General features: G+C 39.3%; 1 protein-coding gene across 1 annotated transcript in view; it reads left to right on the plus strand.

Annotated features, from left to right (window-relative positions):
• The first annotated feature begins 1,463 nt into the window (after nt 1-1,463).
• Nucleotides 1,464-27,019, plus strand: part of COL1A2 (collagen type I alpha 2 chain) — a 35,589-nt gene continuing 10,033 nt past the window's right edge. The window contains exons 1-37 of the mRNA XM_037836691.1: nt 1,464-1,762; nt 4,209-4,219; nt 4,802-4,816; nt 5,406-5,441; nt 6,654-6,746; nt 8,039-8,092; nt 10,938-10,982; nt 11,075-11,128; nt 11,220-11,273; nt 11,580-11,633; nt 12,054-12,107; nt 12,565-12,618; nt 14,318-14,362; nt 14,651-14,704; nt 14,806-14,850; nt 15,197-15,250; nt 15,774-15,872; nt 16,034-16,078; nt 16,194-16,292; nt 16,698-16,751; nt 16,882-16,989; nt 17,358-17,411; nt 17,522-17,620; nt 18,507-18,560; nt 19,026-19,124; nt 19,534-19,587; nt 20,054-20,107; nt 20,258-20,311; nt 20,563-20,616; nt 21,581-21,625; nt 22,745-22,843; nt 24,031-24,138; nt 24,818-24,871; nt 25,797-25,850; nt 26,543-26,596; nt 26,702-26,755; nt 26,852-26,959. Of these exons, the coding sequence (XP_037692619.1) occupies nt 1,693-1,762; nt 4,209-4,219; nt 4,802-4,816; nt 5,406-5,441; nt 6,654-6,746; nt 8,039-8,092; nt 10,938-10,982; nt 11,075-11,128; nt 11,220-11,273; nt 11,580-11,633; nt 12,054-12,107; nt 12,565-12,618; nt 14,318-14,362; nt 14,651-14,704; nt 14,806-14,850; nt 15,197-15,250; nt 15,774-15,872; nt 16,034-16,078; nt 16,194-16,292; nt 16,698-16,751; nt 16,882-16,989; nt 17,358-17,411; nt 17,522-17,620; nt 18,507-18,560; nt 19,026-19,124; nt 19,534-19,587; nt 20,054-20,107; nt 20,258-20,311; nt 20,563-20,616; nt 21,581-21,625; nt 22,745-22,843; nt 24,031-24,138; nt 24,818-24,871; nt 25,797-25,850; nt 26,543-26,596; nt 26,702-26,755; nt 26,852-26,959 (2,295 nt within the window). The 5' untranslated portion in view covers nt 1,464-1,692. The remainder of the gene's footprint in view (nt 1,763-4,208; nt 4,220-4,801; nt 4,817-5,405; nt 5,442-6,653; nt 6,747-8,038; nt 8,093-10,937; nt 10,983-11,074; nt 11,129-11,219; nt 11,274-11,579; nt 11,634-12,053; nt 12,108-12,564; nt 12,619-14,317; nt 14,363-14,650; nt 14,705-14,805; nt 14,851-15,196; nt 15,251-15,773; nt 15,873-16,033; nt 16,079-16,193; nt 16,293-16,697; nt 16,752-16,881; nt 16,990-17,357; nt 17,412-17,521; nt 17,621-18,506; nt 18,561-19,025; nt 19,125-19,533; nt 19,588-20,053; nt 20,108-20,257; nt 20,312-20,562; nt 20,617-21,580; nt 21,626-22,744; nt 22,844-24,030; nt 24,139-24,817; nt 24,872-25,796; nt 25,851-26,542; nt 26,597-26,701; nt 26,756-26,851; nt 26,960-27,019) is intronic.

Here is a 27,019-nt window from a genome sequence, read left to right on the forward strand (position 1 = left end):
CTGGAGACAGGATTGACCTAAATTTGCCTCTTTTGGGTTGGCTATGGGAAGAGGATGGCACCCTCAACTAGTCCATCCTAGGGGTTCTAGGGAAGTGTAGGAGCAGCCCGGGATGATAGCCATTCATCCGGTTCTGGATTGACAACCCAAGAAGGTTTAGAAAAGAGCCAATCACAGGAGTTGACTAGACACAGTACTTCACAATTCTCAGGACCCCTGGCCTTTAATACCTAAGGGGCAAAGTCCCAGCTCCTCCTTTTCCTGCTGGGGAAAGGGGAGTGGGATGGGGGCCGAAGACCGCAAGGGGAGAAGGAGGTTGGGTGTTGGGAGAGAGTAAACATTGATGGGGGCGATACTTGGGGGTGTTGCCAGAAAAGACTGTGCATATCCCCAACCTTGATTTAGCAGCCCCTCTAAATGGGCCAGGCGTTTTCTCCGAGATGGGGACAGAAGCTGGGATGAAGGCAGGGAGATGCTTGGGCCTTGGCTGTAAGCATGGGGTCACTGAATGGGTAGAGAGATCAAGAGGGATTGGGGGTCTCACTGAAGAGTCATCTGGGTCCGGGCTCAGGGTGGAGCTGATATAAATCCAAGCCAAGGAGTCTGTGGAGAAGAGGAATGAAGCAGGGAGGGGATGGGGGTTGGGGAGGCAGATTCTCACAGAGGAGCGGTCGAGAGAGTCCCCAAAGCCAACTCTGCAAAGGCAAGTAAGGAAGTGAAAGACGTCCCCGATGGCTTATCTAGTCTAGTGTGCTCAAAAGCTTATGCCCTCATGCCGGGTGCCACGCCGCCCCTAACCTGTCCCCCCAACAGTACGCCCTTGAACTCCTTCCCACTCCTCCACAGATGGGACCCTCCTCTCACCCTCTCCCGGAGTCAGATGAGAGGGAGAGCGTTACTGCTGAAAAAGTGGGTGCAACATGCCCCGAAGCTGGAGAAAAGCTGAGCTGGGACTTGGGGCGGGGAAGAGGGGCGGGGAGGGCGGCCTCCCGCCTGCGCCACGCTGTCGAGTCTCCTCTGCCTCCTTCCCGGCCCCTTTCGCGCCCGCCGGGTCCCCTCCACCCTGCCCGCGGCCTGTCAGGGCACAAGGTGAGGCAGCACTGGACAGCTCCTGCTCTGATGTCCGGGCTCCCGCCCGTCCCAAACTGCCCGGCTGCCCCGAGGTCTGCAAACTCGCCGGGGAGGCTGCCCACGTCGGTGTCTGCAGAGCCCTCCGACGTGTCCAAATGTGTTTCCAAACTTGGAAACGGCGGGGGGGAGCACGGGTGGATGGGGAGGGCGGAGGTATGCAGACAGCGAGTCAGAGTTTCCCCCCTTGAAAGCCTCAGAAGTGTCCACGTCCTCAAAAAGAATGGAACCAATTTAAGAAGCCAGCCCCGTGGCCACGTCCCTCCCCCCTTGGCTCCCTCCTCGGCGCCCCCGCAGTCTCCTCCCAGCTGTGGCTGCCTGGGCCCCCAGTCCCAGCCCGCCCATTGGTGGAGGCACTTTTGGAGGCACCCTCGGGCCAGGGAAACTTTTGCCATATAAATAGGGCAGATCCGGGCTTTATTATTTTAGCACCACGGCGGCAGGAGGTTTCTGCTAAGTTGGAGGCACTGGCCGCTACTGCATGCCTGCGCCCGCCAGGTGATACCTCCGTCGGTGACCCAGGGGCTGTGCGACACAAGGAGTCTGCATGTCTAAGTGGTAGACATGCTCAGCTTTGTGGATACGCGGACTTTGCTGCTGCTTGCAGTAACGTCGTGCCTAGCAACATGCCAATGTAAGTGCCTTCAGCTTGTTTGGGGGAGACGGGAGAGAGAGGTTAGTGAGTGGGCAGCCTGGTCTGGAAGAGGAAAACCTAAACCCAAGTTGTCGGAACCACTTGGAAGGACGGTTCTGGCATGCGGAGAAAGGCCGGAGTTGATAAGAAACATGGGCATTCCTTTAAAAATGGAAACAAAAAAGCTCAACTCTCCTCAGAAGTTAGGGAACTTTTTCTCTTAACTCAGAGGGGCACGGTAGCTTGATCTGGATCCTCGGGTTAGTGAAGTTGAAAGAGAGCCCAAGGTCTTTTCCCCCAAAATGAGACATGAATAGCTGATGTGGTGAAATCAAGAACCTCCGCCTAATCGGCCCGGTTAACTGACTGATGCCCACTTTGTAAGTCTTGAGGCTGCTTTAGAAAGTCCTTTAATTTAGTAATATAAAGTCCACTCCCCAAGAGCTTTTGTCTTCTGGGCGCTTAAGACTTTTCTGGAGGCTGATGATGGTTAGAAGGCGCCCTCTGGAGGAAGGAAAATGAAAGCACAGGGGACCAGGCCTTTAGCTAATGGAGTCTCCATTAAAGACGCTATAGGTTTATCCAGAGAGCTTATCTGCATTTCTGATTGTATCCATTCCCAGTGGCTTGTCAGTGTATCCTGAGAAGGAAAATGGGTGCCGCTTGAAATGGATACATTCTGAAAAGTAAAAAGTAACTTCTCAACTCATAATCAGCTCTACCTTTTATTAACCTGAAAGTTACCTCCTTAACATTTTCACAGCAAGTTGGGAAATATCAACACTGGTCCAGGACTCTAGAGACCCAGGTTCTTCCCATGACTTCTCCACTAATTTACCATGGGACCTTGGGCAAGTCAAACTGGGCCCCTTCTAAAATACAGATGTAGGTTTTATGACCATTCTTTTCTGGTTAATAGAGAATGAAGAAAATCCAATCTGTTTTTTGTCTTGAAAAAGGCTGCCTAATTACTGGATAGACGCTGTCTTGAGGTCTAACCACACCCAACACTCCAAAACTTTCCTCCACCCACAGCCACGGTGTCTCCCATTGCATCCAAACGGATGCATTTTTGTGTGTTTTTCTTTGTTCATTCACCATTAGTGTCCACACTGTGATAAGGAGGAACTGCATCAGGCAAATCTGCATTACAATGTTCTTTTTTTTTTTTTTCTTTTCTTTTTATGAGATCCAAGGGTGGAGGGAAATGGTTGGGTCAGAGACAAAAGAAGAAACAGGCCTAGGAAAGTTGGGAAGTACAAAGGGCAACCTCACCTTCTGATCAACAGCCAACCATGGTCTGGAATAAACGTTACCAAACACACATTTTTCAAAATGGCTCACATCTGAGTAATTAAAAGGCAAATTTCCAAAATCATAAGGATTTCCATTAATCAAGTCCAGGCATAATTATTCTTCCTACTCATATATTCAATGAGGTAAACATAAAATTTTTCTAATTTAAAAGTAATTGTCATAAATGGCCCTTAAATATCAGTGCTGGATATGAGTCACCATCCTGAATTGTGACTGTTGGCAACAGACGTTCTCGCTCCAGAGGACACACTTCATGGCCACGCAATTAAAGCAATTTTTAGGGGTGATTCATCTTATTGCAAGATTGGCCACACTTTGTTAACCTATAATTTTTATAGTGTGGGAGAGGAATTCAATCTTTAAGGACTTACAGTATTTATGGCAATGAAGGGATATACTTAGTCTATTTTTCTCAATATTTTTCAAGATCCTTAATCCACAGTGTTTCCATTTGAACAGAGCAATCTTTTTTCAGGGACAAAGGTGATATATATTGGTTAAATGGTCTTATCTAATTTAAGCAAACCATTTTAAAGCAAAAATTCAGATGTCCGAGTTAGCCCATTTTCATGTTACTTAATTTGCACATCTTTTGTAAAAGGACATTAAGAATGGTACAAACTCCACTAGTGAAGTACTAAGTAACTCCAGTGTTTTGTAAAAAGAAGATGTCTGCTTTAGGTAACATACTTTCCTAAATTTTCCCTTTTTTAGATGTTTCAGTATTAAAAAATGACCTAAACCATAAATTATTTCCTTATCAATCTCCTGGTCTTGTATTACATTCAGCAATTCATCGATGCAATTTACCAGCTTAATTACTAAGCATTAGAAATATCCTTCAGACACATTAATATTTCAAGGCATTTATAAAATAGTAAATAATTAACAATTTAATTCCATATATTTATATATTTATATTGCAAACAAATCACCTCTTTGATCCCTGTCATACTTTGACCTGTATAATTTCCAAGTCATTAGTCTTAATAAAACATAAAATTGGTCTTTTAATTAGGTAAGTCAATTTTATGAAGTAGTGTATCTATTTGTTAATTACTGCTATTGATAGATTACATAATATTGGAATCTTTAATAAATATTTCTCACTTTTCTCTTTCCTCTACAGCTTTACAAGAGGTGAGTAAAATTATTTTTTTATTTTTTGAATTTATTTTTTTACTTTGAATTTCTCAGCCACAGCAACTAACCTTTGTTCCCAAGAAAATCATGAAGAGTTATGGTGATCCAAACCTTTCTGGCTGTCTTAGGAAGTACCCACCCCAATCTCCAAAATGGGCGGAGCTACGAAATAAGACTGCCCTCATGAGTGTACATACAAATAAGAGTAAATAATCCAGTGGAAGTTTGGGTTTTAGCATCAGCTACTATGAAGAAGACTTCACTGAGCTAGAAAAATTTTTTTTACTCCCTTGGAATCATTTGCAAGAGTATTATGAACAAATTCTTAGCTCCCGAGTTGAATTTAAGGCATAATTACAGATAAGTATATAGATTCAGTTCTGTATTTAACTTATTCTATTTAGTTTATTGGCAAAATTTAAAATTGTGCTTTGAAATATTAAATTAAGGTGAAAGCAAATGCACAATATAATGGATTGTGTAGGTATGTTTGTACACTGCATGAAAACAGAGGCCAATTTAAAAAATATGTATATGTACAATTTTCCTCATAATAATCTTTTATTTGTTCTTTTCTAGGAAACTGTAAGAAAGGTAAGAGTTCAATATTTCTCAATAAATATCTGGTGATTTTCAATTATCAGAGCTGACATAGTTTAACCAAATTATAGGAAATTATAGAAGGAAATACTTTGTTAAAATTTTGCCCAAATTTTTATTATCTTCTAGTATCATCTCTAATTACATCTCTAATGACATTTATATTACAAAACTGATGATTTGCTTTCTAAAGTGAAAAAGGACTTGTTTTTACTCTGGATTTAGTACTATGTCAGTTTTAGTTAGTAAATGAAAGTTTATTCTAAAAGGTTTTGACTATATAAATGTGCTGTTACAGATGTAACAAAATTGTCATTTTGTCTACAGTTATTGCTTACTAAAAATACTATTTATAACATTGGCCTAATGACTAGAGGCTATAGCAACCTCTAGTCTCCCAGTTTAAAAAATTGCATATAATTATAAGAAATATACTTTTATTTATTGTGCTATTTTTATAGATACTATCTAATGATGTTGTGGTTAGAACACTTCTAGCAACTAATTCTTATCAAAAACGGTTTTGTTGTGCACTGGAAATTTCTTAAACATGTGTCATTGTGCTGTCTATATCTTCCTGTAGGGCCCACCTGGAGATAGAGGACCACGTGGAGAAAGGGTGTGTAATTTTTGAATTATTAAAGGGCTTTGGCCCATAATCAAATAAACCATATTATAAACTATGGGAGAATGGCGATTTTTGTTTTGTTTTGTTTTTAATTTTTTTTGAGACAGTCAGTTCTATAAGAATATTATGTACCTAGATAATTTCACCACCTTTTAAGCAGATAATGCCCTACCAAAGAGGCAAATGAGCATTATTATATATAATCAATATTCTTTTTAGGAAAAGATTTAAAAAAGAAAAACTATTACAAAACAGTCTTTTTTTTTTTTTTTTTGCATGGCTTATCTTTGTTTTTAGTTGACCTGTCCAACACCCAACACCTACACATACATAATAGAAATATATTTACTTATCATCACATAGTCCTTATAGTAACATGTTTTGTTTGCTTTTGAAGTGAGGTCTCTAATATAACTTGGAAATACTAATGAAATAGGTGTCAATATCATGGTTCTCTATCTAAATTCATAAATGTACAAATCAGGCTCATATTTTATTTATAGTATTCTTAGATCTCCTTCTATTCTTATTTGACATTTAAAACTACATGGTTTTACATTGTTTAACACTCTTGCCTATATATAAGTACCTTTTTTATATATAACTTAGGAAGTGCAGAATTACATGTATTCCACTCAAATAATTGACTAGAGGTAGCATTATGTCAGTGAATTCTTTTAAAAGCATAAATAGTATTAACTGTAGGGAGTCTACAGGATTTTCTGTCCTATGATAGAAATGGCTTTATTAATTATCTTGCTATTCACATATAATAACATAGCAAAACAACTGCATAAGCTCATCACACTTACAAACTGACAATCAATAGACACAGTACATCACTGTGCACTGCTAAACATATGAAGTTCATAAAATCATAGATTTTAACATAATTTAGATTTTCATTTGTATATTGGAGGTCCATTATGAATTAATATGCAGTCGCTGAGATATTGCTCTAGGAAAACACCCCATCTTTCATCTTCTTTGCACATTAGTTACTAAACCTCTTTCTAAGATAGACCCATGCCATAAGTGAATTTGATCAGTGACAAACAGGCCACAGTAAATTTCCAGCCTGTCTGCCATAATGAGAGTTCTGAACAACTGATCTTGCCACATGTATTCTTAGGTCTCCTTTTCCATATATAGGTTTCTACAGGGCCTGTAAAGCCCTGACTTATTTCACTTTTTGTACAACAGGGTCCGGCAGGCCCACCAGGCAGAGACGGCAGTGATGGTTCCCCAGGCCCTGCTGGCCCTCCAGGCCCTCCTGGGCCCCCTGGTCTCGGTGGGGTAAGGTGTCTTAATATTGTTCATTGTCTCACCTCTTAGCTCACTTTAATTTCTGGTACTTCTACTGGGAAAAGCCTCCTTCTGGGCTTTATTTTGAGTAGTTAAGGGAGAAATCTGCTGTTTGGAGATTAGTATATTTAATTTCATTTCTTTGATTTCTTCGTTCAAGGTTCCAGTTAACCCGTTCTCTTTGTGAGCCCTTGTCAATTAAAAGGGCTGGTCTTTGTGTTCACTGAAGGTAGCTGCAGTCCCCACAACCATTATTTAATTTGGGGATTTAATATGTTTTATCAGAGGGCACAAATACGACGTGTTGCATTATTAAAGAGTTTGATTAGACTGAATTGCATAAGTGAAATCCCTGATCTTAAGCAATCTGGCAAACATCCTCTCCTCTTTATTCTCCTTGGCTTGACGTCTGCTGGACCAACATTCAAAGCAGTTTTAGGTTTAATTTGCTTGAAACTAATTTGAGAAAAGTACTTCTTCTTTTTTCATTAATATCTTCTTTTAGCTTTACGTCTTTAACAATGGTATGAGAGCCAAATGGCCTTGCTGCAGGAAGGAAAACATATTTGCTTAACTGGTTAGTACCATGAATCAGAAGCATGATTCTAATATCCAACTGTATGCCAGTAAAATAAGACCTTTCTTCCCAAAAGATCTTATTATGATTGCTTATCTACTCAGTGCATTAAAAAGCACCTTTGTTAATAGATCTACCACTATAAGAGAGATCTTTTACCAGTAAAGTTATTACTGTGGACTTTTTTTTTAAAGTTTAATCTTCAAGGAGCATTTTAATTTAATTTTCCTCTAAACTTGAAAACTTTTTATATACTTTTTGAATCTCCAGCAAGAAAAAGGTCTCCTAGTTTTGGTGTAGCTTTGGAATAGAGGGGCAACAGGTGGAAATAAAAAGCTGTTCTCTTGATCTCTGCTTAATTTATACAGGGTTTCAGCAACTTTTAAAGTTTAGAAAGCTCTCCTTCCTCAGTGTAGAGATAGGTGGTGGGGGTCAGAGGGAGAGGGTTAGTTAACAAGGTTAAGATAAGGTAATACAGGGAAGCTCCCCATTTCAAACTCAATGTGGACTAAATTTTGAACTGTATTTCTCTGGACTTTTTAGGAATTCAGCTCAATTTAGAATTCCAAAGTAATAATTATAAACCTTTATGTCAGAAACATTGCTCTCCTTTAAACAAACACAAAAAAATCTTTACAGGTAGAACGAAAAAAACGAATGACATGACCGGTAACTGTGACTTTTGCTTTGTTTATTAACCCTCTAGAACTTTGCTGCTCAATATGATGGAAAAGGAGTGGGACTTGGCCCTGGACCAATGGTATGTTTATTTCTCTTTTTCATCATGGGCAAAGGATATAGTAAATGGAGAATTCATTTTTTGTGGAACTTTACAATGCTATTTATTTAGCTATGTAGGATTACATTCAATGCTAAGATCAGATAAAAGTAACAACTCTTTTTGTATTCAAAAACTATCAAAACATATGTACGTTAGGGGGTTCAATTTTCTTTATAAACTTGCCTCATCAGGCTAGGTCAGATGTTTATGCCCAAGAAATAACCTTTGGACATAGTAACCATAACTTAGGCAAATCAATAGAATTCAAAAGAGTGATCACTCTGATTTTTTTTTTCATTCTTTAACATTTTTAGCATTTTTAAATAACCCTTATAGACACAGAACTTCTGAGTTCTATGAACTTGTTGGAAATGATCAATAAGTTCTATTCCAGCCCATTCATTTTATAACTGGAGTTGAAGCTTTTTCCCAAAGTCATGCAGGTAGTTAATGACATCTAGAACTAACCACCAGGCAGGATATCTGAATATTCGACATGATGACTCATCTATCTTGTCCTAGAGTGAAATATTCATTTATTCAGCAAAATTTATTGGGTGCCCTCCACGGGTCCCAGACTGTATTATGCATTGGGGATATTGCAGTAAATATGACAGATATTGACCCTCCTTCGGGAGGAAATGTTTCTTTTTATCTATTTTGATAAAAATTCCTTTTTTAGTCTATAAGTGGTAAATCAATATAGAAAAAAACAGGAAATTCAGCATTTATATCATAGATATTCAGGAACACATCCTATAATTTGAGTAACACTTAGAAAAGTTTCCATTATGGTTATGACAGTGATGGCCTATCTTTCACAAGTCAACATTCTAGCAAGCGTTACTGAGATGTGTTAGGGAAAAAAAAACTAATATGAGCATGCCAGTATATGAAATAGAGGGAAAAAATTGCTGGAGGCAAAAAACAGATTGATTAATCAACAGAGTTGTATACACACATGCACACACATAGATACATATAGTGATTTTAATAAATTCTTTCCAAACATAGGTATTAATCAATCTAAAGTGAATATGGCCTTTAAAACATAAATTTTGCCTGGACAACCCATCCAGTGCCCTATTTTCAGAAGAAGATGTTTTGTTGGGGCTAATGGTCCACAGTAAGCTAATACACTATAAAGGCAAGATAATAATTTCTGTAAATTAAAACTCTTGAGACGTAAAGTACCTTTAATGGATGATTTTCAGTTTCTTAATCTTTTTCCCAGTAATTTAAAGCATTCACATCTGAAATGAAGTAGAGATTTTCTTTTGGCTTTGTTTATATTGGATATTTTGAAATTAGTCATTTTAGCTAATTAGTCAGTCTTAAAGCAGTACCTGTATTTTACGCACTAGTAAATTGTTGCTTTAAAAAATGCCTATATGAGCTAAGAAAAGTAATATGGATTTTAGATTCCCCTGACTTTGGGACATTTCTCTGCAGGACATAATGCAAAGTATTTTACTTTTAAATATCAGTAAAATATAATTTAAGCTTGCACATCCACGCACAAGCACAGAAATATGTAATCAACAGATATATGTTCCATAAACAGGGAAGATAGGTAGCAATAAAATATTAAATTCATTTTCTGTGTTTGAAAATCAATAACTAGAAAACCCCAAAGGGTCCTTTTCTGAATTAATGAGTAATCATTGGCTTTCTCACAGCCTCCAAAATAAACTACCTTTATGTAAATGAAATTGTTGCAAATACATGGAAAAATGAATAAATATCATGCAAATTTCATGGGGTCAAAAGAAAATTATTTTTGCTGTATTCATTAATTTGACTGAAAAGTGACAGTTTCTTTTAAGGTTGAGGCAATTTCTAAAACCAAACAAATAAATCTTACCATTAAGATAGTGTACTTTTCAAATAGAATCCCTATCATTTAAATATAGGCATAAATATAGGGGGGCAGACCTTACTGCAGAGTCCCCATGATTGACGCTTATGAACAAATTACTCAAGACTCATACATGAAACATTTCAGCATTACGAGGAACAGGTTCCTAAAGATGAGCTTATCAGGCATTAGTTACTGACAGGGGAGTCAAGAATGTGTATTTAGCTCACAACCTAGTAACATTGTTTTACTTTACTTGCATGTTACAGAATGAAGAACAAAGGGGAAAACAATCCGCTGTCATTTGGGCCATGTTTTCAATAATAATATCATATATTAGACTCATCCAGTATGCCATTTCAATAATATTTTATTTTCTCTTCACCCCTCATTGCATCCACTTTTGTTTGACATTTTCCTCAGTCACCAACAGTCCTTAAAGGAGCCAGAAGTTTATAACAAACCTCTCTCTAATCATTGAAAAGGACTTTTGATCCTTTTCAGTTTATGTCCCTTGTGGCAATAAAAATATCAATTTCTTAGCTAAGTATGACATGGGAAGATGACATATGATCAAAGAAATTCAAATGGAAATACTTCATGAGCGGTGTATGAGGCAGTTGTATATTCTGCAGTTGTGCAAAGGCCAGTTCATTGCATTAGAACAATTTCAGTCTGCCCAATTGTGCACAACTTTAAGTAACCTACAACCATCCCACCCAGTTCTCACTGAGCTCTGCTGATCTGGGTGAGGAGAAAAGGAGAAGCAAGGGGAGAGAAATGGTGGAGGAAACTTGGGTCCTTGAATGCTTCCTTCAGAGGGACAAAAACTCTGAAATAAAACCAGAACAATTCCGTTCAGCTGTCCATCACAAATTAGCTATGGTACCGCTGAGCAAGTCCTACCTGACCCTAACCAAAGCCATGACAATTTATTGGTGCTAACCATGTTTGTCCTCTTTACAGGGCTTAATGGGACCCAGAGGCCCTCCAGGTGCAAGTGGAGCTCCTGTAAGTACTGAAAGCTTGGAATCTCTCCAACGGAGAAAGACAGAGATTTCAGTAAAGGCTTGAAGTATGATGTCATATTTTTTTTCTCTTAGGGCCCTCAAGGTTTCCAAGGACCTGCTGGTGAGCCTGGTGAACCTGGTCAAACTGTGAGTATATTTTTTTTCCTTTATGATAAATATTTTTTTCAAGTTTATCAATATAACCTTAACAAAACGATGGCTCTCCCATTTTTCCCAGGGTCCTGCTGGTGCTCGAGGTCCAGCTGGCCCTCCTGGCAAGGCTGGGGATGATGTAAGTAGTTACACTTTCAAAATGCCATTTCAATGCTCCCGCTTCAATGAGGATTTCTAGAATCAAATTAAGTGTCCTGCCAAAAGCTGAATATGCCTGACATAATTCTCCCCATATGGAAAATCTCACTTTAATGAAAAATTAATTGACTTGGTTGCATTTAAGGAAGTGCAATTGTTAATTAAATTTATACTTGGATCCACATTTTTATGTGATGCTTTTTTCCCCTATTGTAAAAACCAGGATACCCACACTTTCATCTGGCAGTTTATCAAGAAAATGTTTACCCATGTTTTCATGTTTTAGGGTCACCCTGGAAAACCTGGACGACCTGGTGAGAGAGGAGTCGTTGGCCCACAGGTGAGACTTGTTACAATGTTATATAGTCCAAACGTCAGAGACCTCACAGATATGACAGTTGCTAAAACTAGAATCCGTCTAAACGTCAACATAAACATCATGCATACTGAATGCGCCAACTGAACGTGCCTGACAAATAAAGGATCTAGAAGAAAGATTGTATACAGTTTTTTATTATTGCAAATAATGTGATGTTAATGACACCAAGCATACTATAAATATCTAAATTGTGTTTCTCCAAATACCCTAGTATTACTTACTCCCATTAGTGCTTATTAGTCTGCTGCTCTGAACTTCAAAATACACTAGTCTTTGATCCCAAGTTGGAATTTTAATGTGAAGAGATACTTTTGGAGGGAAGAAATCATGTCTTTTTATTTATAACAAAAATATTGTTCACCTTCTGTGTTCCTTTCTCAGGGTGCTCGTGGTTTCCCTGGGACCCCTGGACTCCCTGGCTTCAAGGGCATTAGGGTGAGCACATTCTTTACCCAAATGCTGTTTTTTTATTTTTTTATTTTTTGTGTGCAGTGGGGTTAGGGGGTGGGGGATTAACTGTATTTAAACTGGCTGACACCTACTTGGTTTCGAATTCCTGGGTTTGCCCGGAGTGGAGGGAGAGTTAAATGGTAAGATTGCTTGAGGTAAAGTCGGGTGATGTTTCTTCAGTCCACTCATAGCTACCTAGAAACGGGGATCCCCACATAGGGGATAACCCTATATCCTTAACCACCCAAGTGCAGGGGGGTTACGTGGCTTTCCTGGGGTGGGCAGTTGAGCTGGTTTTCCTGGAGCTGGACGCTGGATTCCACTCCACTGTGGCAATCCCTAGATTCACCATAGGAGAGATTCACTGCAAAATTACAAGGAGCTTGATTTGACCAGACACTGGAGCAGAACGTCATTTTAATAATAAGGATTCATCTTTCAGGGATACAACGGTCTGGATGGATTGAAGGGACAGCCTGGGGCTCCAGGTGTGAAGGTAAATACTAAATTAGAAACACTGTTTGAAATGCCCCCTCCACCACACCAGAAACTGTGTTCTTGCTGAGGATGACCCATATTCTAAAAAGTATCTTATTTCCTCATCAATATTTCAAATCCCTCAGTGGCAGGGACCATGAGATTCTGTGACAAAAGACCAATTATTAATACTGTATGTTTAATTCACTATCTCTTCTGCAGTTGAGATAAAAATAATGCCATTGAGGTGATGAAAATGTTTGGGTAGTCCGTGATAACGATCATTGAAACATTGTGAATATAACTAATGACACTGAATTGTACACTTAAAAAATGGTTAAAATGACAAAAATTACATTATATGTATGTTACCACAATATTTTAAAATGCTTAAAAGGCAATAATACCAGTAGTTTCTTCCTCCATTCCCTTCCCTCTTTCTGTAACTTCAATAGATCCCTGCAGCCAAAATAAAAGTAAATAAACATATAGTAAAAAATTAGAATACTAGATGTTATTTTAAACTGTATCTTCTTTACCATGCATTAATTAGAAAGGTACATTCATGTCACAATACTCTTCTCAATCTCCTTCCTGTGATTTATCTGTGCACACTCAAAAAATTTTTAATTAGGTAATTAAGTCTCAGAAGTGTGTTATCTCTTGGCTAGGGTCTTCTCTGACAGCGTTTTCAACTCTAAAATGTTCTCTTTCCTATTAAGGAGATAATGTGATATTAAAGTGAATACCAATGTAATTACAAATTAATGAGTAACAAATACTAGCGGGACCAGAAATGAACATGAATATGGAGAATCTGTTCTAACTTTCCAGCTGCCACACATTGGACAAGGTCAAACTCATTCTCCCCAGAGCCTAATATAGTAGCTCAGACTTCTAGTCACAGCATCATAAAATGTTAGAGCTGCAAGGAAACTTGGAGACTCTACTGTCTTGAGGATGAGGGAAACTGAGGCTTAGAGCTGGTAACTTGCTTGAAGTCACATATCTAGTGGTTAGAAAGACATAGGCTAGAATTCCTGGTTTCCACTCCAGTACTCATTCCCAAAGAACACACTTCCTATGGAAGCCTAGAAAGGAAAGGCCCTTATATAGCCTCTCAAACCATGCTTGAATCTAAATCAGATCATCTTGATGGAAAGTTCTTTTTCTTGTGCCATTAGTATTAAGTCAACCCCTGCCCCTGCACCACATTTTTGTTTTCCTCAGGACAACGATATAGATTGGAAGTGAACATGAGAGCTCTAAAAAATGTTGTGAAGCTTCAGCTTTTCATGTATATTTTATAAAAATAAAAATATTGAGTGTTAAAAATAACTTTAAAGAGATCAAATACAGTTATACTGAGTACAAATTTATCCTTTGCCATCTCTTTTTATGAAATCATTTCTAATGTATATGCCTAGTCTAACAGATATCCAAAATCTATGGGGAAATTGGGGAGGGGGGAAAGTAATACTCAAGTACATCTCCCTAGTACCTTAAATATTAGGTATCTTCTAAATAAAAATCCATATTTTAGCTTTTTTTTTAAAAAAAATTATGTGTTTGGAATAATTGAGAAATAGTCTATGTGTGTAAGAGATATTACAAAATATATGAATAGTCCAAATTGTGATAATAGGGCAAAAATGACACACTCAGAAAAAAAAAATCAATAAATATAATGAACAAAAACTCAATTCTTTTCCATGTAGGGTGAACCTGGTGCCCCTGGTGAAAATGGAACTCCAGGTCAAACAGTAAGTATTGTTTACTGAAAAACTAAATGTGTACACATTTTGCTAGTTGGACCTTCTTTAGTGTTTTTGCTAAATTACCATTTTCCTCGGTATTGTGTTCTTTGATATTTTTCTAATAGCCTTCTGCATACTTAATTGAAATCCATTACCCTTTAGTTGGAATTAGAACAAGACCTATTTATTTCTTGTGGATTCTAGCTCATGTTGGAAATTGGACAAAGCAAATGATTCCTGTGAATTTTTCAAAATGTGCATTCTGGATTTCATTGAAAATGTTTCTGCTTCTAGGGAGCCCGTGGGCTTCCTGGTGAGAGAGGACGCGTTGGTGCCCCTGGTCCAGCTGTAAGCGCTTCCGTTTTTTTCCGGTTTTATCCTTTTAAAAAATATTCTAATCTCTGCCATTTAACTTTCCACATGGCTCTTCCCCTTTATTTTCTACACAGGGATCCCGTGGAAGTGATGGAAGTGTGGGTCCTGTGGGTCCTGCTGTAAGTTTTGGCACTGGGGAATTTGGAAGGGGTGGCAGAGTGTGGGAGCGGAGCTATCCTCTTTATTAATTTCCTACAAAATGCATCATTGCGGACACTTCACCAAATGTCCCGTGAGGTCTTTGAAGGATTCCATTTACAAGTACTATCCCCAGGGCTTTTGATTGATATATAAAGTAAAATCTGCTCTACCTTAGGTACCCGAATGTCTTCCTTTGACATCCCTTCCTAAGGACGACAGACTACCCATCAGTTTTCTCTCTTAGGCACTTTGATACCCTCTTGCTGTTGTGTGTTGATAATTTATTGGGAGGAAAATTCTTAAAACCTTCTGCTTTGATTTCAGGGTCCCATTGGTTCCGCTGGTCCCCCAGGCTTCCCAGGTGCCCCTGGCCCCAAGGTAAGAACACTGGTTACCATCATCACCATGTCTGATAAACATTTCATTATGATGCGAAAGATAGTAACTATATTATGGACAGAGAGATAATTACAGGCCAGTGACCCTAATTAGCCCTACCTTCAAAGTAGATACAGAATGACCGGTTTTCTTACTCTAAGCCTGAAATAGATCATCTCTGCCCTTGAGCACTATGTGTCTAGACATAAATGGCAACATGGAAATGGGTCCCATTTGATCCCTTTGGGATACGCTACACAACGAGTCAGGACTGGCTGACCGTGACCCCGAGTCTCTCCCTTTCTCATATTTACCACAGTCGGAGGTAAGACAAGGTAGCAGTGGGACTCAAGGTGGTAGCCCTGGGAAAACAGGAAATCAAACCCAAGTCTTGTGGCACTAAACTAGATAAGGAAAATTGTTGCAATCCTAAAGAAATTTCATAAGGTCTGGTGTCCTAAAAACAGAGACGTGCTGCTTCATTATTTGCTGGCTAACTCCACGGTGCCATTTCCTCTTTTAGGGTGAACTTGGACCTGTTGGTAACACTGGTCCCTCTGGCCCTGCCGGTCCCCGTGGTGAACAGGGTCTTCCAGGTGTTTCTGGCCCTGTAGGACCTCCTGTAAGTAGCTATGAAGTCCTTAATCTCAAAAATCCTCAAGGGGAAAAAAGAAAAAAAAAAAAAGGAAAAAGAAGAAAATAGAATAATTGTGGGGTCAGAGAAGAAGGGAAATATTTCTGTTCTATCAACTGATATCCTTCCTCTCGTCCTTTTCCTCATAGGGCAACCCTGGAGCCAATGGCCTGACTGGCGCTAAGGGTGCTGCTGTGAGTATATGGGGGAGGCTGAAATGTGCAACTGGAGTTTTAAAGACATTTAACTGAATGCTGTGCTCGACAGCCAGTCGCCTGGTGACAGACCAAGCTGCGTTCTCCTTTACAGGGCCTGCCCGGTGTTGCCGGGGCCCCCGGCCTCCCTGGACCCCGTGGTATTCCTGGCCCTGTTGGTGCTTCCGGTGCTACTGGTGCCAGAGGACTTGTTGTAAGTGGCCAACGCGGTGCCTTTCAACATCCTGGAAATGCAGCTTTACCATCATTCCATCCCACCTAGATCTCCTCTTGTAGTTTGATTACCGTCATTTTGACCTTCTGTCACGTTTTCCTTTTGTGTATGGGTTAGTACGTACACTCCCTCCCTCTTGAATATGCAGACACACACCCCCGAGTGTCCCAGGACATTACCCAAAGGTACATGAGGTGAAGAATCCAATATCAGACTTGTCCTTTCAACCAAGACCATGCCCCAGGAGGCTGTTTAAGAACTGGGCACATTTCTGAGAGAACCTGAGTTTCTCCTTACCTTGATTCATAATCCTTCTCCAAGAGATTTGTCTGCCAGAGTTTTGATGAATGTTTGTCATTTGACAACTGTTTTTTTGGATCCTAGGGTGAACCTGGCCCAGCTGGCTCTAAAGGAGAGAGTGGTGGCAAGGGTGAGCCTGTAAGTAGTTCTATAACCACAATTTTATGGGGTTGTTATTTTTTCAATCCAGTTTCTTAGCTACAGATTATACAAAAATTAAATTTTTTCTATTCCCTCCTTTAAAAATTTTTTTTTTTTAATTAAACAGGGTTCTGCTGGGCCCCAAGGTCCTCCTGGCTCCAGTGGTGAAGAAGGAAAGAGAGGCCCCAGTGGTGAATCTGGATCCACCGGCCCCACAGGCCCTCCTGGGCTGAGAGTACGTTTCAAATGCTCCTGACACTGGACACACCAGAAACATAGGCTGGAACCCCATCACTGGGTTTCGATCAAATTTACCGAGTACATTTTCTAGACTAGGGAAGCATCTGTTTCCCATCTGCTTTATTAAGTCAATAACTAACAATGTGGTATGTTATGAAATTGGTCTGGAAACAGTATTGACTGATGTTTGCAGAATTCTCATCCACACATTCCTTTGGGGTTTGGGTAAAATTTTGTTGGCTTAGTTTGTGTTCATATCTACAGTCCTTGCATGCCTGCCAATATTTAAAAAACACAAAACTCTGCCGTAGCTGATTCAAAGCTTTTCCCTAATCCTCATCAGCTTCCTGTACTTTCTTTCAGGGTGGTCCTGGTTCTCGGGGTCTCCCTGGAGCTGATGGCAGAGCTGGTGTCATTGTAAGTCGCCCTTCACTCAATTCCCGGGAAGGAGCTCGATGCTGCAGGTGGTGGCTGTGTCATCAGCTTTAGCGCCCTCTTCCTCTCTCTCCTTATTTTTTTTTAAATAGGGCCCTGCTGGTGCCCGTGGTGCAAGTGGTCCTGCTGGTGTCCGAGGCCCCAGCGGAGACACTGGTCGCCCTGGGGAGCCTGGTCTCATGGGAGCCAGAGTAAGTACCAAAATGATTCTGAGCAAGTCACAGCTGGCCCTGTTTTCTTTTTTTTAAAGACCCAGTTAATATTTGAAAACAACAATTAAAAAACATCAAAAGTAAATTTGCAATAGATTTACTGATGGCTGTCTTTTTACATTTTTGGTTACTTCATAAATTTCTTGTTTATTACTAATAATTCAATGGCTATGAGATTTTCAGGTGGATAGATCTATTTTAATATATCCAAATTATGTTGGTTCTCCTAGCAGCGTGAATCTTTTATCTTAATTTGTGAGCTTTATATAAGGTGCTCATGAAATGTGTCAGGACTATACATTGTTAGTCTATTATACTCAGAAGTAAATCATTTTCCAGCAATCAGAAAGTACTATAATGTATTCACCATCACACTGGCTATGGAGAAATGACCTTTAGAACCATAGACACTCCAACGCATAGCAATAGAGTAATTTTTTTGCCTCTATTATCATATGGATGAATATCCACTGTAACTGTGGCACAAACAAGCAATAGGGGCACCAAAATATAGCAGTAAAAAAATCCACTTTGAAAATTGTTTTCTAAATGTATTAGTTTTTCTATTATAAGGTAAATACAGTGATACATTTGGCCCATACAGTATGTTGCCTAACAGTTTCTTGAGATATATATATATATAAACTGATCAGTTACACTAAATTCAATAAAAGGAAAAGCACTAAAAAAGAGAAAGAAGGAAAACTCCACAGCTCTTTTCACACCTTCCAGCTACTGGCTAATATTCTTGATTTTACCTAGGCAACAAACAAAAGGGGGTGGTGGGTTGTGAGATTTCAGTTAATTTTGGCATTGAGTACATGTGTTAAAGTGCCAAGATAAAAGCATCCTTATTTTTTTATAGGGCCTTCCCGGATCCCCTGGAAATGTTGGCCCAGCTGGTAAAGAAGGTCCTGCGGTAAGTACTGCTCATTTTCCATTATATTCTCAAGGACACTTATTGCACCCTTATCAAGTTCATTTTGTGGCTTATTTATACATGAATATATTGAAAATAAATATCAGCCACATACATCATCTGGGGAATGCAAAGTAATAGATTGTAATTGCCTAGTCCGAATGCACACAGGGCTGAAAGGAGTGAGGGATAAAGAAAAACATGGTAGGGAAAATTAAAGCTGGTGACAAGCGTGTGGAAAGAGAGGGGAAGAGGGAAATTGCGTACACAGGAGATTGAATTGGCTGTCGTCGTACCAACATCCTATTTAGAACTGCAAAGTGGATTCACAATTTATTGCTGCTTTATACAAGAATCTCCATGCATTCAGAAAACTGTTCTCTTTCATCACGAGGCAGCATCGTAATCTTGAGATTGTTACAGCATGTTGATGCCGAGTAAACTTTAAATAAACTCTGGTTTCAGGGCCTTCCTGGTATTGACGGCAGGCCTGGCCCCATTGGCCCAGCTGGAGCAAGAGGAGAGGCTGGCAACATCGGATTCCCTGGACCCAAAGGACCCGCTGTAAGAATCACAACCTCCTCAACCACAGCACTTTGTTGCCTCATTTCACCAAACTCTAATATTTCTCTCCTGCCTCCTTCCAGTCCACCTCGAGGTGGGTTTCTTTCATTATGTGAAAGCAGCAGGCCCCTTTCTGCAAAAAGTGTACCTCCAGTGTATAATATATACCTGCTGAAAATCCTACCTCCTGGCTCACATCCTCCACAGAGACAGCTGTACTTGCCGTGTATATCCATCTTAGTGTATATGGGGGCTGTCCAGTAATGGATTGTGCCTTAGAAAACAAAATTCAAGGACTAGGTATCTCAAGGAAAACAAAAAAGCAAGCAAGAAAATAACATTTCAATATCACGTTTAATTAGACATGAAATGTGTGAGGTTATTATTACTTTTGTAATTTTTATTATAGGGTGATCCTGGCAAAGGTGGAGAGAAAGGTCATGCCGGTCTTGCTGGTAACCGGGTAGGTTCTGACTTCTTTACAGATCTATTCACATAGCATTTACCTAAAACAATACATACCTGGAAGCCACCTGACATCACTCTGTCACTTTTTTCCAAGACAGCGCCCCTCAGGGTCTTTTTACTGTCACAGGATGTCTTTTTTTCAAACCACCTTTATAAGGCAGTGAACTCTAACAAGTCAGACATATAAGTTGAAAATATTTATGGAAGTACTTGGTTTTTATTTGATTTTATTCATCTTGTGGATAAAAGGGTATGAATATGCTAGTAGCATGCTCTGGTTTTTATGAATTGCCCTCTATCCATGGACTTCCCTTGAGCCGTCTCAGAAGGGGAACTCCCAATGAATTAAATTCACGCGAAAATGACAAGCTTGTTTTCAGGAAGTTACGCATGAGGCTTTAGGGCACCTTAAACTGGCTGGCTCCTGGGTGACATTGATCCTTTTTGTTAAATATTTTCAGGGTGCGCCAGGTCCTGATGGAAACAATGGTGCTCAGGGACCTCCTGGACTACAAGTGAGTATTTCTTCCACTCTCGTCATTTTATGCACCAGAAAACACAGGTTTTCTCAAGATGACTGATTCTGTTTTCCAGTCCAAAAGTTGTATAGCTCTGCAGCAATGGAGGCACACATCCATTTATGCTTTCTTTCCAATCACTTTCAGGGTGTCCAAGGTGGGAAAGGTGAACAGGGTCCTGCCGGTCCTCCAGGCTTCCAGGTAAGTCAACTCAGACATACAAAATACAAAATACTGCCTTTGGTAAGTCAGGGTACCACTCTCCCGCCACCACACAGCATATGAGCTCAGAGCCAAAACAAATGATTTTGCATTTTTTCAAAGCAGACTAACCCTTTAATTACACAGAATAGCGATCATATTGATATTAGGTAGTTCCCACCAAAACCAAATTATTAGCAAATCCCCTGAATATAACCATAATATTGAAATTTGTATTTCTTTTCACTTAGGGTCTGCCTGGCCCCGCAGGCACAACTGGCGAAGCAGGCAAACCAGGAGAAAGAGTGAGTAGAACAAATGATAGGAAATTCACCCAAACTTAAGAATTTCTGTTATTAAATACCTTACTGAAGTGTGATTATAATATGTAAAAGGGAATTTCATGTTGCTCATGTTAATAATAGTGTTCTCCATATGTTAGTGCTAATGGAGAGAATGATACAAGTTACTCATTTTACTTTTATTTGAAGGATTGAATGAAACATATTTTATGAAAGTAAAACCTACGAATGACTTTCATTTAACACCCTTCCTTATATTGTTCTCGGTAATGTGAAAATACAAATTATTTCCTTCCCTATAGTGAAAAGGTAAATGCACTGATTTTCCATCAAGCTAGAGCCTGAAAAATTGCTTTTAATGTTTTTCTTGGCATTCAGACATGACCCTGCTATCCCACAATCAGAGCGTGATCTCTGAGTCATTTTCTCTGTAATTGTGATGAATGTACCTCAATTCAGTTACATTCTGTGGTCTGGTCTCCTTTGTCAACCGTGGGGTGCATTAAGGAGACAGCTGGTCAGTGATAAAGGAGACACACTTGGGTATACAATTAACTAGGTAATGTGCAGAATATGATAACTTCTATTAAGAAGGCAGTCTGTTATATAGCTGAAAATAGGCGATGTTTGATATTGTTCATTATTATTTATCATATCAAAGGAGATAGTCTCTTTTGTCACTTTTTTAAAAGCGATAAACTTAACAATGGGAAACATGAGTTTGTTGATAACAGGTTCTGGGATAAGGATATCTGTGATATCAATGGAATTCTCACTTTTTGTTTCTTTCTGTACACAAATGAAAGTTCTCTTATTCTTAATAGCCAGGGTATTTGTGCATTCATGTGAGCAGAGCCTATCTGGCTCTATTTCACCCTTTCAAAATCTTTTTAAATTTCATAGCCATAAATGAATTTAGAGATAATATTAAAATTTCATGCTTTATTTATTCTCATGTTTTGCCTAGGGTATCCCTGGTGAATTTGGTCTCCCTGGTCCTGCCGGTCCAAGAGTAAGTGTTATTTAATTAACTTTCATAAACTGTCTATGTGCTTTTAAAAGAAGTAGCACCTTCTCCTATAGCCACTAATGAATGACCTTGCAGCAAGAAAGTGTTAAATTCCTAAATCGATTGTAGATTGTTTTAATTGCTCATAACTCCTATTCAAAAGCCACAGTTATAAGAAACAAATGAACTAATATATGCATTATATTCCATGATTTATATGGACAGGTGTAATAGATTTATGACAGTGGCTCAACCTGAGCCAAGGAAAAAGAATCTCTTACTAAAAGTTAATTTTTGCAATGTGTGTTGATATTCAGTCTAAAGCTAAAATCACGGCTCTAATATGATCAAGAAAAATAAAATAGACAATGTATCTGTGGTCATCAGAATACCTAGAATGATTAGTTTTCCCCTAAAGTATCCCTTTATGAGGCTAGTTTCCACGTATTTATGAAGCCCAAACATGTTTAGTGTCATCACCTGAGAAACAAGTTATAACAAGGTTCTTTGAAGCGGTTGCAATGGAAACTCAAGTGATAAATATTCTGGACCATGGAATGCTATGCCACTGTGATATTTAGATGCACATTGGGAGGATATTTAAATATACTTGCATACACACACACACACACATATATATATATATATATATATATATATATCCTCTTTGTGGATTATTTATATAACTGCTATTATTATTATTATTGTGGGTGATTGTAAAAGGGGGTATAGATATGAGATTATCTAATCTTATCTACCTGGCATTGCTATTCAGCTAAAATGAAACAGCCTTTCCCTATGAATACTACGTATAACTATCATCTATTTTTATCCATGGGTCTATCCATAAAAGACAATAAAAGGAAATGAATCCTAAAAGTTGAATGTTATACTCCAGAAGCAACAGATTTTGGAGTTGTAAAAACTAGAGCTGAATTATACTTGAGAGATTATCTCATGTTACCCTTTCATTTTACAAGTGGGAGAAATTAGGAAAAAGACAATTGTAATTTACCAATAAAATGGCAGATCCAGGACTGCAAAGCTAAAGTATGAACCCTGCGGTGTGAAAGAGCATCTCTGCAAGTGATGACTGATGCCACATTCCTTCCAACCCTGTAGGGAGAGCGTGGTCCCCCAGGCGAGAGTGGAGCTGTTGGTCCTTCTGGCGCCATTGGAAGCCGAGGTCCTTCTGGACCCCCAGGGCCTGATGGAAACAAGGTAAGAAGAAGTCTACGTTATGTATTGCTGGTTTGGCCCTGCCTACCCTAGAATAAGTAAATCTTTTACAATAAAAGAATTGTTTTCATATTTTTATTTATTTTCAGCTCTGTGATGATTTTTATTTCAGTAAATAACAATCTGATTTCAGTGAACCTGAATTATTTCAAAGGAAAACTGGGGTGGGGTAGGGGTGCTTATCCCAGTGTTTCAAAAACGTAATTGAATTAGTATGGGTTTTCACCGCTTTCTCGTCGTATTGTTCTTACTTCTGTTTTAATCTCGAAACATGTACATTTGGGCATTATTTTTAGAACAAAAAACTACCTTCTCAACATTCCACCCCATAGAGTAAAATTTCAAAAAAGTAGTATAAATTTAAATAATAAGAGAATTTATTATACTAAAAAGTAACTGGACAGAGTACATTCAACCCAAAAACATAAGGCTGAAAACTTCTGTTTGGAAATATAACCGTGGATCAGATTTAAAATAGATGGGATTACACATTCTGAAAAAGAGTGTACTTTTAACCACAATAAACAGAAGGTAACTCACATTACCTTTAGGGATAGAAACGGTTTTTGTATGTGGAAGGATATTTGGGGGGGGGGGGGGCAGCAGAATAAAAGCAGGGAAAGAGGAAATAAGAAAAGAAAAATAATGGTTCTGTAAGATAATAGAAGTACTTTCAAAGAGATTTAGCTCAGAAGGTACCCAACAGGTTTTAAATACTTGGAATTGCAAGGTTTTATACAAAAATGGAAGGTAGATTCCCCACTCTTAAGGAGATTAAAATGCAAATATCTCCAGTTGCTGAGGACTCGCTCCATGCTTCCTGTTGGGGTTAAGAGACTTATCCTTGAAAAATGTTTGTGGGCAAACATTTTTTACCCTCAGGATCCCATTGTCTTACCCTCTTCTTTTTCATGCCCGTCTTACTTAAGAAGAGCAACTTTTAAGGGAGTCACAGCCACCCATTCCCACTGCCCTCTTCTTTTCAGTTACTGTGTCATTAGTAGCATCCCCCTCCGTTATATTCTCCCTGCTTTCGATAGCCTTCCTCTGTGTTTCTCGGCAGGCAAGAAGAGTATCTATTGTATGTTTAAATTGGAATTCTTAGAGAGTTTGGCTCTTCATTTTCTTTCACCACTGAAATAATTGATTCCACATGTGTTTAATTCAAGGGTGAACCTGGTGTAGTCGGCGCTCCGGGCACTGCTGGTCCAGCTGGTTCTGGTGGACTCCCAGGAGAGAGGGGAGCTGCTGGTATACCTGGAGGCAAGGGGGAGAAGGTACCCGCTCAGTGTCGAACTCCGGTTGATGAATTCTATCAAAGAAGGCTGCAAAGGATGCCCTGTTTGTTTTTGTTTGTTGTTTGCTTTTACAATTCTTGGCAGATGTTACAGTTGCATTTTGAAATCTATCTATCTACATTTCCCTCTGCCACCTAGCACCCACGCATTTTTAAACTCACTAATCTGGCAGAATTCCTTGCTACCATGGAATTTCATGCAAGCAGATGGTGTTGAGTAATACATGAGGCTCATTTTAATGCCACTAACAATAATGCCTCATCCTGCCCTAATTAATGGGAATCAACTATATTGAACAGCTGTCAACCGTGCTGCCGCATTACTTATGTCATAAGAGGGATCGGGCGCTGCAGCCCATGGAACTGTTGCCTTATAATTCTGTCCGCATGAATTTGTACCTTGCTTGAATAGGCTTTAGGAGCATGTATGGAAATTAAAAAAAAAAATGTTTAGCAATAATCTAGAAAAGGTCGTAAATTACTTTTTCTAATTTATTTTCCCTCATTCAACACCTATAGAATGGTATGGAATAGAGACCTTACCAGAGATCTTAAATGACTGAAAGTATTATAGCATCTTCTGTAACAGCACTTCAACTAACTTTTTATTCAAAAATTCAGTTAGGAAACAAAAAGCTGCCTTTGCTTTATAATTCCAGGGTGAAACCGGTCTCAGAGGTGAAGTTGGTACCACAGGCAGAGATGGTGCTCGTGTGAGTTGAATTTTGTTTCTTTGTATGTAGATTTTTTTTTTTTTTTTTACATTTTACTTATTTTGAATTGCATTTTCCAAAATAGAACTGACAAAAGAATTCAAGTATATTAAAATAGTGTCCCATTCCTTTCTTGGATCTATGCCTAATAAATCATTTTACATGTTCCAATAGAAAACTTCAATGGAACTTATTCCTTTTAAAAAAACAGCCAGAATTTTCTTTCTTCCCTATTGTTAACTATACCAACAACAAACTACAGACCAAAAGCTCTAGGTTTAATAGAACTTTTAATGATTGATTTAAGTTAAAATGGTTTTTTTTAAAAAGGCAATATTTCTCATATATTTTAAGAAGCCAGAACCTCTAACAAAGTCCTGTTTAGTCAAATGTACATCCTAGGAATTTTATCACTCGAAGAGCATCCCCAAAGATTAGTTAGAAATGATCCAATGGAGATACCAAAGATAGTCCCATAACTGTGTAATAATCTAACCAGGCATGTAATAACAGCTCTTCCAGGCCAGAGGCTGCCTTAGTTCTTTCTTCCCACTATCCCTGGTAACTCATGGAGACACATTCATTAAAAGTCCTTCCTTGGAATCACACAATCCTAACAGTTCCAAACAAGGCTACTCAATTTTCCGCTCTCCAGGGAATTTTACAAGAGTGGAGAGTTCACCTCTGCCAAATCCCCTGCACTGCCCTTGACTTACACGTTTATTACTAAATACTTTCCTCCTGAGGCAGCTTCTAACAGTCTTGATAATTAGAGACAAAGTGTACCAGAGACTTTTTTGATGTCCAACCAGAGTGTGCAGTAAAAATATTCAGTCACCGTATAAGCATGGTAAGGGGGAATGACAAGGTTCCCTTGGGATGGTAGGGTTGTCATTAGTAAGACGTGTTTCCTTTTTGGTTCTAGGGTGCTCCTGGTGCTGTGGGTGCCCCTGGTCCTGCTGGAGCCACTGGTGACCGGGTGAGCATGCATTTTCATTGAGTTGTAACTCTCTGAGCTGACAGCAGTGTCTAAAATTTCCTGCCTGCTCTCATCCCAAAGAGCCCCAGTCCACTTATTTTGAAATCTAGCTATCGGGAGGGGGAGCAGGAAACAAGTGTTGCATGTCTCAAGTTCTCTTTTGATTCCCTAGAGATGTTCCAGCTATCTGATCTATAATCTAATCTCTATCATTCATTTTAAAGTCTTTCCCTGTTACCCATTAACAATTTCCTAATGCACTGAGCCTTCTCAAGGCCTTCAATTGTAAAAAATCAATCAAATACGTAGTGTGCCCATTTCACATCAAACAGTCCACTTAAATTAGACTTTGCTTATTGTATTGGAAAGACTGAGGCAAATAGATCAGCTGTGTGTTCATCTAAAAATTAAAATGTTCTCCTCTTGGTATTGTGGGCACTGAATTATAGGGGTTTTGCAAGTATACGAGCAGTATATGAGCAGTACCACTTCAATCCCCCAAATGAATACAACCTTTAAATAGAATAAGGACCCACTTTATTTTACCCTGTGCTTCGCACATTGGTAATCTCTCCCCAGGCAACTGCAAACTCTGACAATAGCCCACTCTCTCCCACTGTCCTCTCTCCCGTTCACCTTTCTGAGCATCTATGTGGGTCACATTAACAAACTCATCTTTGGTCCCATTTTAGGGTGAAGCTGGTGCTGCTGGCCCCGCCGGTCCTGCTGGCCCTCGCGGTAGCCCTGTAAGTAGAAGCCTGGGTAATTCTGGACACTCCTACCTCACGACTTTTAGACACAGATGAACCTAGGGTGGCTGAAACATGTCTTAAATCCCTTCTCCCACCTAGGGTGAACGTGGTGAGGTTGGTCCTGCTGGCCCCAACGGATTTGCTGGTCCTGCTGTGAGTATCATGTAATGAAGGTTAATCTGCAAACATCCTACACTGGGGACTAGAGTGAACTGGAGTCCCAGAATGAGAGCTGTTCCTTCCCAACAGGGTGCTGCTGGTCAACCTGGTGCTAAAGGAGAGAGAGGAACCAAAGGACCTAAGGGCGAAAATGGTATCGTTGGCCCCACGGGCCCCGTTGGATCTGCTGGTCCAGCTGTAAGTTAAATTCACTGGTGGCCCACACAGCCTGTGAGGTTACCCATGAGATCGTATCAT

The sequence above is a fragment of the Choloepus didactylus genome, chromosome 5 (genome assembly GCF_015220235.1).
Source record: "Choloepus didactylus isolate mChoDid1 chromosome 5, mChoDid1.pri, whole genome shotgun sequence".
NCBI classification, from domain to species: Eukaryota; Metazoa; Chordata; class Mammalia; order Pilosa; family Megalonychidae; genus Choloepus; species Choloepus didactylus.